This window comes from Ochotona curzoniae, unplaced genomic scaffold (genome assembly GCF_017591425.1).
Source record: "Ochotona curzoniae isolate NIBS_2020 unplaced genomic scaffold, NIBS_Ocur_1.0 scaffold_4701, whole genome shotgun sequence".
NCBI lineage: Eukaryota > Metazoa > Chordata > Mammalia > Lagomorpha > Ochotonidae > Ochotona > Ochotona curzoniae.
In genome coordinates this window covers 67,825,574-67,841,711 of record NW_024467122.1, presented here as the reverse complement: position 1 = coordinate 67,841,711, position 16,138 = coordinate 67,825,574, and the positions used below count along the sequence as shown (strand labels likewise).

The 16,138-nt window shown below is 43.2% G+C and overlaps 1 protein-coding gene across 9 annotated transcripts in view; it reads right to left on the bottom strand.

Moving 5' to 3' along the window:
• The window catches only part of USP3 (ubiquitin specific peptidase 3), a 101,264-nt gene that overhangs the window by 25,882 nt on the left and 59,244 nt on the right, over positions 1 to 16,138 (bottom strand). For 5 of the 9 annotated variants that reach the window (XM_040968884.1, XM_040968886.1, XM_040968888.1 and 2 more), the window contains 5 exons: positions 12,085 to 12,168; positions 9,271 to 9,352; positions 7,802 to 7,884; positions 6,622 to 6,735; positions 3,991 to 4,104 (listed from right to left, as the gene is read on the bottom strand). In XM_040968884.1, the coding sequence (XP_040824818.1) occupies positions 3,991 to 4,104; positions 6,622 to 6,735; positions 7,802 to 7,884; positions 9,271 to 9,352; positions 12,085 to 12,168 (477 nt within the window). Of the gene's footprint in view, positions 1 to 3,990; positions 4,105 to 6,621; positions 6,736 to 7,801; positions 7,885 to 9,270; positions 9,353 to 12,084; positions 12,169 to 14,401; positions 14,505 to 16,138 lie in introns of all 9 variants that reach the window. The other 4 variants (XM_040968890.1, XM_040968891.1, XM_040968892.1 and 1 more) reach the window with 3 other exon arrangements.

Here is a 16,138-nt window from a genome sequence, read left to right as displayed (position 1 = left end):
TGGTATATGGAAAATCTGGCATTGGGAGAGGTTCTGATGGAGGAGCCTGGGCAACTCCTCTGGCAGGACACAGACTCAGCAGGTAAGCACAAGAGGCATGATAGGAAACAGCCCAGAATAGGCCATGGAAAGTTACCCACTGGCATACATCTGGCATGGGTTGGGGGCAGACCAGGCTGAATCTGTCCACGTCATCCACTGGCAAATCCAGGCACCAGAACAGTGTGGGTCGAGCCACGTTCAGTTACAACAAAAACTAGTGCACAATACGGGATGCCAAGGTGAGGTTGCCTGTGCCAAAAGTGACAGCAGCACCCAATCAGCACATGTGAGAACAAGTATAAGGGAGGGGGCAGAGCTGGCAGGGGAATAAAGGGTGGTTCCTTTGCTGGATAGCTACTCCCACTGGAGAGTGTGAGCTGGGATGGGGGCATACCAGACTAAGCAGGGCTACAACACCTGTGCGCCTCATGTGGACTAGATCAGGGAAAAGCCCGCTGGACTGATTAATCCTACTGTTACAAACAAAATTAGAGTGGGTGAGGGTTGTTTGAAGCTAGCACTGGGGGCTAGTTCTGTCAAATCAAACCACAGAACTACCTGGAGAATGCATAATCCAGGAGTGGGAGAGGCCTGGGAGGGAAATAGTGGGCTCCTCCCTCTTGGGTTACCACTTCCACGGGAGGGCATGAAAACCAGGACAGGGACTGGGGTGGAATGGAGTGTGGGACAGACTGGAGTACTGCTACACATACTGGCAATCCAGGGTAGGGGGCAGGCCTGGTGGGGGTTACTGTGGGTCGCTCCAACTAGGCTGCAGCTCCCACTGGTTTATGCGAAGGCCGAGAATGAGCTGGGCAGAACCAGGCTGGACTACAACACCCATTGGTTCCAGTGGAAGTCGGGGCTGAAAACAGAACCAACCCAACAATTGCAACCACCAGCTGATCAGGGCCATGGACTGAGCCAGGCCCTGGACTTGCTAGTACATACAAGAATCTGGTCTGAGAACACCTCAGACAAAGTTTCTTTGGAGATTTCCCCAACTGAAATGCTGGACTCAGAACCCTAACCAAGAAAAGACACAAGACAGAACAAGTCAATCAACCACCTCAGCTATATGTTGGCAGTGAAATACAGGGCAAATGGAGACTCTATGATGGACTATGTCAGTCAGTGGACTCTTCAAAAACCTCATAGTGCTTGGAGTGGCAAGACTGGCAGCAATTTATAACTGGTGAACTATCAAAACCACTTGAGCAAGAACCTCGGAGCATGCCCTACATGCGGGATCTGGGGATGGCGGGAGTTGGGGGGGGGGAAATTAGGTGGGCCTTCTCCCTCAATACCTCCCCCCTTTAAACATGAAGGAAACAATATGGAAATAATAGTCTTACCCACTTTCCTATAGCAGTTGAACATTTTTACCCCAATTAACTATGTAAAGATTGTCCAAATATAATAATAATAAAAAAAAAAACCTTAATCTAAAAAAAAAAAAGAGAGAGAGAGAAAGGCCATCTAATACAAAAACACCTTCTCAATGTTCAGGAAACTTAAGAATCTGTACACATCGTAAGTCATCTCGGAGATGATGCTAAGTTTGTTTTTGTTTTGTTTTGTTTTGTTTTTTTCACTCTGCCATTTCCAGGGTTTCCTTCCTTTCACTAGTAGGAATTCTGGAATGAGTTAAAAAACTAACCATGAACTCCTGCTAACAGCTAGGCCACAGAAACTAGAAAGGACAGAGATGTGTGAAGATCTAGAGGAAATGTCAATTATGTGGCACAAAAATATTACATTTCTAAATTTGACAGAATGAAGGACTCTGCTCGCCACAGGGACCCACTCAAGACATGTGGACAAATGCCCAGGGACACACCCACTCACTAACCAGCTCCCCAACACCTGGGTTCTATTTGGCTGGTCACAGCTAGACACGAAGCCTGAACAAGCTGCCTCTCCCATCTTTTCTTCTCTAAAATAGAAGGTAACACTTTCTACCTTGGCATCCATTTTGGCATTGATTGATTTTAAATGAATATCAGATATAAAACACTAAGTGCCGGGCATGGAGTAGGTTGTATAATAATAAACACAAGGATTAACTTCCTCTCAAGTGTCTAAGTGCATGATTGTTGGAAATCTTACACTGAGTCCAGACCTGACTATTGGAAATTTGGCAGTCATTTCCACCTTTCTGATTTAGAGTCATGAATTCTAAAATTCAGCTCTCCTGAGAGGAAACTGAAGGGACAGGATGCAAGGACACGTACAAGTTCCCTTTCAGAGGCAAGGACAAAGAAGAATCACTTGCCAGAGGCTTTGGGCTGGCTTCTCAGCAAGGCAACAAACTCATCTTTTGAAGTTCTCGGAAACATTTCTCCATAGTAACAAAATGATCTATTAGGCAACAGGGCAAGGAATACTAAGTTTTACTACAAGTTGCTGGATTTTGCTTTCAGTTTTTTAAGAACAGATATGGCTGTATGTGAGATGCCAAAATGATGGATGGTATATCAAAACCATGACCTGTTTCAGAAGGGAACAATCTGTAGGTGGTACCCAAGACTGCTGTCCGGCAGCCACAGTGTCTGGAACTGCTTCTGTTCCAGGAGAGGTAGGACTCCCGAGGGTATGGGGCACTTCCTGGGCAGCCAGGCTGGAAGGCAAGCACAGCCAACAAGGTCTCTCTGGCCACACTAGGACGGGGCGCAGCCACCTTCCAGCGTGTGAACCTTAATAGACAAACCACAGACTCGCCAGAGCTTCAGATCCAGACTGCAACAGGGAGCAAGACAAAGTGGACTTCCACTGATTACATGTGAGCTGTTTCCGTTGAATTGTTACAACAGTGTATGATGGTAATTCTTTATGAAATTTTGAAAGAATCAATGGAATTTTTAAGAAGTGTATCTTATTTTTACTGGCTTTGTCTTCATAACAACAAAATGCTCTAACGTTTGTTAGAGACTTTTTAATATTCTTCAATTTTGTTACGAACTGTTTATTTCAGGGGTAAGCCCTGTAGCTCAGCAAGTTAAGCCACAGCTGGGGTTGTCTACATCCCCTATGGGAGTACCAGTTTGAGTCCCAGCTACTCCATGCTTTGGACCTGGCTTCCTGTTGAGGTGCGTGGGTGCCAAGCACCTGAGTTTCTGCTACCCATATGGGAGACCCAGAGGGAACCCCCAACCCTGGCTCTGGTTTGGCTCAGCTCTGTGGCCATTGTGTGCATTGTAGCACTGAAATCATCTGTCATTCTGCCTTTCAAGCAAATAGGTCTTATTAAAGAGCCAGGAGCCAGGCCTGGCACAATAGCGTCCTTGCCTTGAACACAGCGCGATCCTACATGGGCTTCAGTTTTAATCCCGGCAGCTCCACTTCCCATCCAGCTCCCTGCTTGTGGCCTGGGAACGCAGTTGAGGACAGCCCAAACCCTTGGGACCCTGCACCCGCGTGGGAGACCCCGAGGGGAGTTCCTGGCTCCTGGCTTCGGATCGGCCCAGCACCGGCCATTGTGGCCGCTTGGGGAGTGAACCATCGGACAGAAGATCTTCCTCTCTGTCTCTCCTCCTCTCTGTACTTCTGCCTTTCCAATAAAAATAAATAAATCTTAAAAAAAAAAAAGAGCCAGGAGCCAAGAACTCCATCTGGGACTACCATATGTGCGTAGAAACCCAAGACTAGGGTTATCACCCACTGCTTCCCAGTCATATGAGCAGGAAGCTGAGCAGAGTAGCCAGCACTCCCACACGGGAGGCAGCTGCCTGAGGGATGCTACCATGTTTGCCCCTAACATCTGTTTCTCAAATAGACACATTCACCAGGTCCAATGTATTCAACAGTTGTTCTTCTAAAAAGAAAAACAATGAAACACCCTATTATTTAGAATATTTAGAAAGTCACCTTCTATTGTAAACTAAATTTGGACACAGAGCAAAGAATAATATTCATGCTTTTACGTACTCTTCTTTAAAGTACACTTACCTGAAATTCGGCATAATCTTCCAAACAACATAAAATAAGGACTCAGGGCTAAACGCAGTCTGGCTGCCTTGCCACAGAGCACAGAGTGTCTTTCTGAACTCTTCGACCAGAGACCTGCAAGAAGGGAAGAAGACAGCTCAGCAGCAGACAGAGGCTCCTTCCATAGTGCACAGCCCTGTTGGCTCAAGGGCACACTGAAACAGTGAAAACCTGAAAAGGATGTTGTCTTATTCAAACTAAGCCCGACAGTAAATAAGAGCACCCAGGATGTATAAGTAGGAGCAATTACTGACAGAGCTAGTTCTGGAACCACGTGATTAGTTCCGTGAGAAAAGCAGTGCCTTATTTGTATAGGATCTTTGTCTGCCACTCCTGTGTTTGGCCCTTCTCGCCTGCCACGAGGACCACTTCCCGGTGTTCAGTCTGTGACCATCCGCTCCCCTCAGAGGACCCGTGGCCACAAAATTTCAGTGCTGCCAAGACACTAATCACTCTATCTCAAATCTGAAACTGAGATGTTCTCAGAACTGCTTTTTTTTTTTTTTTCAGGTTTCTTGTTTCCAACACAATGACCTGGAAATTCTCTTTGTGCTGAACTGCTCAAAAGTACCTTCCACGTTTTCCTGCCTTCCCCAATATCTATTTTCTTCCCTCTATGACTACAACTTTCATTTTTTACCAAGCATGTGAAAGAACAGTTGCTTTATTCCTGTTCTCTCTCTCCCCACCAACTGGCATGGGGATGCAGTGGTGAGGCTCAGGACTATTCTAGATGATGTGCAGGGGAGCCACTCCCTGGGGCTACTAGAACAGGAAGCCAAAAGCCAGCTAGGGGGCTGGCACCATAGTGCAGTTGGCTAAGCCTCTCAATGTTGTGCCACAATCAATATGAGTACTGGCTCAAGCCCTGGCAGCTCCACTTCTGATCCAGCTCCTTGTTTATGGCGAGGGAAGGTAGTGGGGGGGGGGCGGAGGGCCCAAGTCCTTGAGCTCCTGCACTTGCATGAGAGACCCTGTGGAAGCTCCTGGCTCCTGGCTTCAGACTGCCTCAGCTCCAGCCAATGCAGCCATTTGGAGAGTGAACAAACAGAAGATTTTTCTCTGGTTCTCCTCTCTTCTCTGTAGCTGTGTTTTTCTAATAAAATTAAATCAACTTAAAAAAAATAGCCTTAGATAAGTAATCTCTAACTCTTACATTAAAAATATACTATAAATTTATGTCATCATTACTTTTGGTTTTCTAGGCACATAGCTAAGCGGGATCCACCTCCCCTACTTCAATTGCATCTATCTGTCAATATAACCACCATGCTCATGCATACTTGATTACCACGTCAGAGTCCCTCAGGATCTTCTTTCCGCACCCCTGTTATCCAGTAGATTCCTTAAATATACACTGCATTTTTCACTTCTCAGTTTGTGAACCCTCTTCCTATGCCATTCTACTTCCTTAACAGCCTTAGTTGAAAATATCAGCTATTTACTTTCCCAGCTCCCCTGGCACTCGGAGTGCAACAACCTGGCCTGGGTTCTCCCTATCTGAAGCCATGAGAATGCCCGAGTCTCTCTGGGGTAGAGTAGCATCTAGGATCCAGGAGTAGCAGCAGCCCTGGCTGTAAGACTGCAAGGGTGTCCTTACACGACAGTTACGGAGTAGAGGGTGCTACAGTGCTACCTGCCTCGGCTCCCTATAATTGATATTCCCCCAATCCAACTAGCTTCTCTAAATTAAACCCTAGATGACACTGATACCTGAGAACTACTAACTGTGCCCTTAACCTTCACGCACATGCATTTCTTCTCTTCATGTCACCACTATCTTCTACAACCTGACTAATGCCTCCTTGAGGGCTGGCACTGTCAGCTTATCTCACTTCTACCAAAGAAGACTCTGTTCCAGCATCACCCGGTGCTGCCACTTCACCCTGCTTAACTGCATGGCTCTAAATGTTCCCTGCATGGTGACTCAATCCAGACTGTTCACTCGTCTAGCACCTCCTACCCTATCCAGCATGACCACGGACACAGCGCAGTTTCAGAATCTACAATGGTCTGTTGGAATTAGTGGGAATGGGGTGATGGAGATACAGAGGCAAGGGGAACACTAAGTATATAGGAAGCCTCAGCTCTGTTCTCACAATGTGCCCTTTACTTACAATCACATGAACCTCAAGTAGGGCAGGGCAATACTGAATTTGAACCCAAGGTTAGTCCTTAATAAACACTTGGCCATTTTTCCCTGTCCATCTCAACTACTGGTTGACTGTGTTGTCTTGCAATGAATTTTATCAGTAGAAATTTTTAATCCAAAACAGATCTACTTAACACTGTTAGAGAAATCAATTCATAGGGACTAATGATATCCATCTTCTACACCTAGAACTGAATGCCATTTCTAAAATGCTCCAAATCTGCGAAGACTTGATAAAAAGAATGTCTAATTTACCCTGCTTGTTACAGTAAATAGAAATAAAATAATTCCAACAATTACTGACTACCAGTTAGATACTTTAATTTTTGGAAGAAAAAAATTTAAGTGTGTCCTTATGAACTCACATAATACAATGGGAGTCACCAGTACAATCACGCATTATAGCACAAAGCCGGAAGCAAAAGATTCACAGAACTCACACATTGGTGTCCCCTTGGCTCCTGGTGTGGTATGTTCGCCTTCCTGCCGTCTTCCCATTCCTTAACTCCACAGCGGGCAGTTCTTTGAAATAACAGCAAAACTGCTCAATGTTACTATTTTAAAAGGAAGGGAAGAAAATTATTTCTTAAAAAGTCAATAGGACAGCACAAAAAAAAAGACATTTATGAAACCAAGTATGGATTGTATAACCACTCAGCTGTCTCCTTTAGATTTTACTCAATGCAATCTCTTGTACTGAGCTTGAGTTTCTTTACAAGTTTTTAACCCAGTTTAAGAAAACCAGATCAATAGATGATTGGCAGAAATTGAAAAAAAAAAAAACGTAAAACAGAATCTCTATTCCTCAAACTCCCCAATTTTCCATCTAAAGGTTGTCACCAATTCTCTCCAGGGTGTTTGCTTCTAGGTTTTTAATAATATTTCTAATAAAAACAAATCCTGAAGCCAGGCACATCATTTAGCTATACTGTGAAGAATCATAAGGAGAACTCTATAGTAACTAGAATTTCTTCTCTAGGTGAGAGGCAGCACCTTCGAGGGAAGGTCAGGTACCCCTTCTGTTCCTCCTTAGCCATACGACTGTGGGAAGACACTTAATCCTGGCTTTTGATGCTTCGTTAAAACCGAAAAGTATGCAACTTTACAGTTTCTTCTGTGTAACTTGCACAGGTCTTGAATGGCTAAATCTTTTCTCAGTTGGCCATTTTACGCTTCCTACTTGTCTTACATTTTTGGGAACCCCTGAACAGCTGAGCTCATCACAGTGCGGCACACTGAACTAACAACAGACACAAGCTCTCTAACAAGGTTCCCTGGTGCCAGGGAGCTTTCCTTTGTGAAGTGAGTTTTATATTTTTAAAGGGTTGTAAATACTAAAATATTTACTGCCTTGCCTTCCACAGAAGTTGCTGCCCATGTGGTAGCTTGTTCAAGAACCAACAAAGAGGAAATAGTAACAGTAAGCCAGGAAGTGCTTTAAGCACTTTAAACAAATTAAAATATTTAATTTTCCCAACTAGGCAGTGAAGCATCAAGTGTTATTTCCAGGAATGTAAGACACAGGGAGGTGAGCTGACTTTGCCTAAGCTGTATGCTGGAGTCAGTGGCCGAAACAAGATCTGAAGCCAGCGCTCATGATGCCAGACATGGCTGCCATACCTGAGTGACTGCAGGATGGCATTCATGAAACACGTGTTCCCCAAGTTCCGCAGGCCCGTGGCACAGATGGCAGCAGTGCTTCCCTGTGGAGTGCAGTAAGTGGGACCATCAGTAAAGCCAAGGGAAGATCAACTTTCAAATATCAAAGCTAAACAAAGGCCTCAATTTGAAAATCTAGCACCAATTTGAAACTGGGCTTTTTCCAATCAATGAAAGATTTTCTATCCTTTTGCTAATTCCCCAAGTGCTAACAACAGCCTGGATTGAGCCAGGACCCCAAACCAGGTCTCCCGTGTGAGTGGCAGGGGCCCAAGTCCTTGAGCCATCACCTGCTGCCCGCCAGGAGGTACAATTTCAGAAGCTTAATGCAATGGGAACCAGAGCTGGAACTCAAACCCAGATACTTAAATATAGGATGTGGGTATCTCAAAGAGTATCTTAGTAGCTGTACCAAACACCCATCCCTGGTGAAATGACATTAATGAAATCCTAAGAAATAAAACTTACCAAAACTTGAGACCCAGAAACACTGCACTAGGGACCTTTTTTGGAGTGGTAGAGAAGGACAGACATGCGAAATTCTGGCAGCTGCCTGGTGGGGTGGTGGCATAGATGGAGGAGGGTGAGGCTATGTCAGGAACAATGAACATAATTCAGAGTCTCTCTTGTGGGAGACGAGACCTAAGCTCTTCAGCCGTCACTGCTGCACCCCAAGGTCTGCACCAAGAGGAAGCTGGAGTCAGGGATCTAAGCAGGGCATCAAAACCTAGGTACTCTGATACGGGACACCAATGTTCTAAATGGCATCTTAGCTGCTAGGCCAAACACCCACCCTCTACTGCTCAGGAATATAAACAAAGAAAGGATCGTGGGGAGCCCACAGAAATGAAGCAGTAAGGTACATGAGCAGTACATCAGGAGCGAACTGCTTTGTAAGAAGGGGTGCACAATAATAATTCTGGCGGAAGGCAGACACTGATGGATGGATTCACTGGTATCACATCAAGAATCGTTAGTATAACTGGCAAACATTGTGTGGGACACTCCAAATTCAAGGCACACAGTTTTAAGTTTACAACAGACGACATCAAACACCAGAGCTGTAATGACCTAGTGATTAAAGGACCAGAATTGTGGCATAGAATGGTAAGCCCCAGCTTGCAACACTAGCATGTCGTATGGATGCCAGTTTAAGTCCCGGCTGCTCCACTTCAGATCCAACTCTCTGCTAATGTGCCTGAGAAGTAGCAGAAGGTGGCCCAAGTGCCTAGGTCCCTGCACCGACTTGGGAGACTGGGATGAGGCTCCTGGCTGTTGCAGCTACGTGGGAGTGAACCAGTTGATGAGAGCGCGCCTTTCTCTCCCTCAATGTAACTCTTTCAAATAAATAAATAAATAAATAATAAATCTTAAAACAAAAAAGTGATTATATCTCAATTCTTACAGTTGAATAAAATGTAATTACTTACATTTACTTTTAGCAACTTGCTGTTTAATGAGGAGTTCTCCAAAAGTTTTCTTTTCCTATGTCTGTCACCTGTGAAAGTTGAGCTATTAAAACACAAACAAACAGTCAACAACACATTTGCATAAAGAAACTACACCAGGTTAACAAATCAACTGGTGCTACACTCAGCATCTGGGATTCACAGTCAAGCCCTGTGCGGCCACAAATCTAGGAGTTCCGCTTCCGGGAACATCTCCCCTGCTCCTTGAGCAGCGGAGGAGCATGGAGAAAGGGGGCCAGGGCTACAAGCAGCTCACAGCAAACCTGCCAGGTAGGTGTAGCCTGTGAAACATGTGCACCTTTCCTCCGCCCACCTCTCCACCTGCCTAATCCACCAGGAAACTTCAGAAAACATGAGAAGACCTCTTCCTCACAACAAAAGGAATACCCTGCTCTGAGCCAGTTACGATGAAATTCAACAGCATGTCTCAAAGAACATGCTACTTCTTAATTTTGGTAAAGGTACAGTGGTTTGTCCATTTGTCTTAATAGATTATGATTGATCTGAAATGAATAATACATTACAGGAATACAGGTATGCTCACCTATGCAGCAAAGGATATTCTAAAGCAAACTCTAATTCACATGGAATTTGAACTAAAATCATGCCAAATTTTTCTTTATGAAAGAAGTTTTTCTTGAAGAAAAATTTAGCTTAGTTTTATCAGAAAGTTATCTTCAAAAAGTCACTAAGATTATTTTGCATAAAGAAAAATGATTCAGAGGAAGTGAACATTATCGTAACAACATAGATTTCACTCATTAAACAACAGAGTCGTCACTCATTAAAAGTAGCTAAGTTTGGGCCCGGCGCGGTGGCGCAAGTGGTTAAGGTCCTCGCCTTGCACGCCCGGGATCCCATATGGGCGCCAGTTCTAATCCCGGCAGCCCCGCTTCCCTTCCAGCTCCCTGCCTGTGGCCCGGGAAGGCAGTCGAGGACGGCCCAAAGCTTTGGGACCCTGCACCCACGTGGGAGACCCAGAAGAGGCTCCTGGCTTTGGATCGGCATAGCATCGGTCGTTGCGCTCACTTGGGGAGTGAATCATCGGACGGAAGATCTTCCTCTCTGTCTCTCCTCTCTGTATATCTGCCTTTCCAATAAAAAAAATAACAATAAAAATAAATCTTTAAAAAAAATGTAGCTAAGTTTAAATTAAACAAAACCTGAAATTCGCGTTCTCAAGCACACTGGCCACTTGTACAGAGTTCCGTGGCCCCACGTGGCCAGCGGCTGCGCTGACACAGTGAGGAGCTCTGAAGTCTCCACTGCAGCGAGTTCTACCACAGGCAGTACGGCTTCGGAGCGTGCGCAGAACAGCCCAGGTCTAAGGAAAATGGCAATGCAGCCCAATTGAATTGCCCTGTAAATTACAGCCTCATTTGTAAAGCTTAACCATGAACTGATGTTATGCTTTTCAAGACAGGAAGGGGAACTGCACAATAGCGTCTTTGGGGCGACAGGTAGGCGCGCATACAATGCAGTGTGTGACCCGGTTTCCGGATGGAGTAGGCAAGGGAAACAAGCTTCAGAGCTGTGCAGATGCAGGCACCTTCTCAGATGCCTTCATTTCCTCTAACTTAGCTTTGGTCGTTTATTTCTGAATGAGGATACAGTGTTTTCTCAAGGAAAACATAAGGAAGCTACCCATTTCTTTAACAAAGACTCAAGTTCCTAAGATCTCACTACTGGAGAATGCTGCTTCATGAATTACTGCAGGACTTTAGTAAGTCAGGGTACCTAGCAACTTCTGACAACATTAAACGCTTTGCTGTGTGTCCCTAAGAGCTTGTGCTGTTCAGTTCATGTTAAAAGAAAAAATAAACTCAGGAAAATGAGAAAGCCAAAATATTTAACTGTAACATGTTTAAATTAGTTTAAATCTTAAAGCAATCATCATATTTCTCTTACTAGCTTCACAAGCTCAATCAATAACACAAACACACACACACAAAAAAAACCACACTGACATCCACATTAGACCCTTCAAGAAACAATTCTGAGATTTCTCTTGGCTTGGCATTTAAGTTGGTTAAAGTTCTTGCAAGACCTCTGTACATCAACTGCCAACATAATCTCGATGGCATTTGATGATTTGGGGTGACTGACATGTCGCTTGAGTGAACGGTCATTCCAGAGCCTATGACTAAACACCATGACTGCGAAGGCAATGCCAGTTGGTTCTCCCTATTGCTCCAGTTTGAGACCAGTGAGCGTCACCTGCATAGCCTATTTTGGCTACAGCAGGAAAAGCCTATTCGCATTTCTTCTTTTTCTGGGCCGACAAAGCATTCGCAGATCCTTGCAATGGTGTACACAGATCTAGTGGCACACATTGCCTTACCAGAAACAGAAGAAACAAGAACCCTGTGCTGCCAGAGACCCAAGAGGGCAACATGCTGCCCTCCTGCATCCTACTGCTCTAAGGACGCCTCGCGGACATCAGACAGGGAGGTTCTAACGCCAACGGTAACTATCATTTTATATCATGCTCTGCTGTTTCCTTGTACCACCAAATTTCCCCTTAAAAAAAAAGCAGCTTAGAAGCAGGTAGGTAATGACTTGGCCTCTTGGATGCAGTTTCTGACCAAAAAGTAAGTGGAATAAATGCAGCTCTAGGATCAATAACTATAAAAAGTTTAAGATATTCAAACCCAATGTTTGTTTCATTGGTATTTCTATCACATTAAAAACATGACGAATCCCTAGACAAAAATTCCAGAAGACATCTCACCCCGCTTCCCCTCCCCCCCTTTTTCCCCAAGACCTTTTACTTACTTTTCCAAGTTCTGTAAGTGTTCTCTGACTTTCTGTACCAGTCCCAGCTTGGTGTCGTTAACCACGAAATCATCACAGCGATAACTGCAAGGGAAACACTCATCGGTGTGTGTCAAGAGCCTGAGGGAACCACAGCATGCATCACGCCCAGGCCTGGCTGCTCACCGGGCTCCGCAGGCCGCCAACTGCTGGTGGACTTGGAATTCACGGATGGAATGTTTTTAAGAGCCTTTTCAAAAAGCCATGTAGGCAATGCACACTAGAGCTGCTTTTCACATTTTTATTCAAAGGCTCTCCAGTTCCTCCTTTGAAAATGAAATAAGCTACTATATGTGTTGCCTTTTTAGTGGTACAGAATACATTGAAATGAAATGAAAAGCACCAATATTTTACACGTAGCATTAAGCCTAAAACTTTAATGTGATAATTCCCAGTCCAAATTCATGGGGAACTTGGAGGAGGAGAGAAGTGAAAAGCATGGAAAAGACAACTAAGCTGGAAGACTATATGATTAGGAAAATGAAAACTAAAATTGTATATATTAAGCATCATTTAATTAAAATAAATTCAGATGAATTTAAAAGAATACATCTTTCATTCTGAGGTGCTAAAAAGTGTAAAAATTTTAATATCTGTGGAAATTAAGTGCTTTTAAGCATTTAAGATATTTATATTAATAACTGACAGAGTATCAACTGATACACAGTGTGTGTGCAAGTTTTAGTCAGTCAGTACACAAATAACATACGGAATCACCCAGAATTAACGTGTGCATCAATATCCAACTTTTCCTAGGATGGCCAATTTGAACAGAATCAAAACGTGGCACAAAGACACTTTAAATATACAGCTTTATATAATAATAACACTTGTTATACCCAGCAAGAACACCAATATTGTTGCTCCTTTCACACAACATCCCGGAAGCATGGTAATTGGTAAAAATTAGGTCATCTCTAGTAACCGCCCCCCCAAAAATCATATCCCATATAACTGAAACCAGTCTGTTAAAAAGATGACATGCAAAGGCAAGGCCTGTGCCTTGTTCAGAGCAGTGAGAAGTCTAACCAAATGCTTTTGAAAATTTAAACCTCAATATTATCTGTGTAATTATGTTATCTGTGTAATTATAATCTACACCCCCATTAACTGACCACTTAAGCAGTTCATCACCATTTCTCCAACATTGTGCCCAAGCCTTTCAGGATCAACTCCTAACATTTCCACATAGAATAAAAGCAAGCTTTTATATCCTGCACCCATTTTTCTTTGATCAAAGTACCATTGGTGGGGTAATAAACTCTTTATTGGTTATATGACAAATACAAAGGAATCAACTAGAGAAAATTTTCACTGCCTGGTTCTCAGCATAAACCTTAAGAGGTTAAGATCCACCTAGTAGGGCCTGGCGCGATATCGTAGCGGCTGAAGTCCTCGCCTTGAACACACCGGGATCCCATATGGGCCCCGCTTCCCAGCCAGCTCCCTGCTTGTGCCTGGGAAAGCAGTCGAGGACGGCCCAAAGCCTTGGGACCCTGCACCCGCATGCAGGACCTGGAAGAGCTCCTGGCTCCTGGCTTTAGATCGACGCAGTACCGGCCATTGCGGCCACTTGGAGAGTGAATCATTGGACGGAAGATCTTCCTCTCTGTATATCTGACTTTCCAATAAAAATAAATCTATCTTTAAAAAAAAAATCACCTAGTAAAACTGGGCTTAAGGTTATAAAGTAGCTGAATGAACTTAAGCATTCACTAAAAAAAGAAATGTGACTCTTCTCCAATTATCAGGTATATTTTCACTTTATGTTTGCATACATGGATGTGTGTAGTTCAGAAAACTCAGTTTAAAAAATATCTGAGAGCAAATTCAGATCACATTTCATGTGTTTACAAACTGCCTTTACACACAAAACAAGCCCTTTGCTACGAGAAAAAGTGGCTGCTCTGTTTAAAGAAACATCGTTTCATATTGAATTAAACAACTGATTTAGTTCTTATTGAGGTAATCGCTTGTGGTGTGACATGGATTAGGCCTAGGATATAAAATTACATTCGTCAATGGTTTTGTATATTGAAATAAAAGCTTGTTCATGGCCTTAGTACTTAACTAATCTAACTTAGTAGGGTTCAGTTGCTTCTTTAAACTTTCATCACAAGTCAGTCATTCTGGATTCCAGAATTGTATTAATGGGGTAGGTGCAACTGGAGAACTAGATTTTAATTTTCAGAAATATTAAATGTTTTTCCTCAGTAATATAAAATTCTAGTGTCACGAATGCAACTTTCCTACTTCGGATGGCTGTATTTATCTTTACCTTATAGAAGGGCCGTGCATAGCAGGTGCACGTGTCATTTCAGTACTGCACAGGAGCACCTCACCAACCCAACTTGTGTCAAGATGCAGCTTCGGTGATTTTCCTATTCAATAATACAGTATTGTAAATGTTTTTATTTGAATACATTTGATGCAGGCAACTTGAGTTAAAGTGATACTTATATAAATGTTAACTGGTAATCCAGAAATACTTATTATTTTTCTAGCTTAAAAAATTAAGATTGGGGCCAGCACTATGGCAACAGGGAGTGTAAGCCATAATTCCAACACTGGAATTATGAGCTCAGCTGCTCTGCTTCTCATCCTGTCCTCTGCTAATGTGTGTGGGAAGGCAACAGAGGACAGGCCAAGTACTTGGACCCCTCCCGTCATCCACGCCTGGAGACCCAAATGGGGTCTGGGCTCTTGCCTTGGAATGGCCCAGTCCTGGATGCAGAGTGAACAGTGGCTAGAAGACCTCTCTACCTGCTCTTTCAAAATACAATTTATGTAATGCTCCTTTGCATTTCATGTTGATCACATTTGGTTTATCTAAATTATATAAAAGTTGTATTTACTTTGAAGAGACATTTTGATACTGATATACTTTTGTTTCTAGTTAAATTAAATCTTATAAAAAGATAAGCCAGTGTTGTTAATATTAAAGCAAACATTAAAGAAAAAATGGTTTTGGGTTCTACATTTATTCAAAAAACTGTAGTGCTTAGACTAGCATGAGTCTACCTTACTTCCATTTTTTATTAATCCAAATCAAATCTTTCTAATGAAAATTTTGCATCTTAATTGATATCCTATAAATGTGAAATATATGCAGGATTTCTGAGATCCAATAAGACAAAAAGGATGCAAATGCTAGCAAGTTTTATACTAGGTGTGGACCTAGTATAAATAAAATATAAATAAATAAATAAATAAATAAAATATAAAATTAAAATTAAAATTAACTTTACCTGTCTTTGTTTAAAAGGCATTATAAAAGGCAGATACAGAGCAGAGAGTTTCCATCTACTGGTTTTCTGCCCAGGTACCTGCAACAACTGGACCTGGGCTAAGCCTGCAACAGGAGCTAGAACCACCACCTGGACCTCCCAAGTGGGAGATGGGCCATCAACTGCTGCCTCCCAGGCACATTAATGGGAAGTGGATTGGTAGCAGTTGCCTAGACTCTGACTGGGATGCAGGCATTTAAAACAGTGGCTTAACATGCTATACCATCATGCCTGCCCCTTGTTTGTCTTTTCTGTTAAGATTTATTTATTTTTATTGGAAAGTCAGATATACAGAGAGGAAGAGAGACAGGTCTTCCACCTGCTGATTCATTCCCCAAGTGGCCACAATGGCCATTGCTGAGCCAATCTGAACCCAGGAGCTTCTTCCAGGTTTCCCACATGGGTTCAGGGTCCCAAGGCTTTGGGCTGTCCTCCGCTGCTTTCGCAGGCCACAAGATAGATGCGAAGTAGGGCCACCAGGACATGGATTGGCACCCATATGGGATGCCAGTGCATGCAAGGTGAAGACTTTAGCTACTAGGCTACAGTGCCAGGCCTTTACTTTGTCTTTTCAAACTCTTATTAGAAAGTTAAAAGTACACATGTTAGTTGCAATATGCTACAATGAACACAATTAATCCAGGACATCTGATACCATCTGCTATCAACTTCTGTACTATTAGCCAATATCATAAAGAAGTAACTCATAAAACTATTTTCTTTAAGAA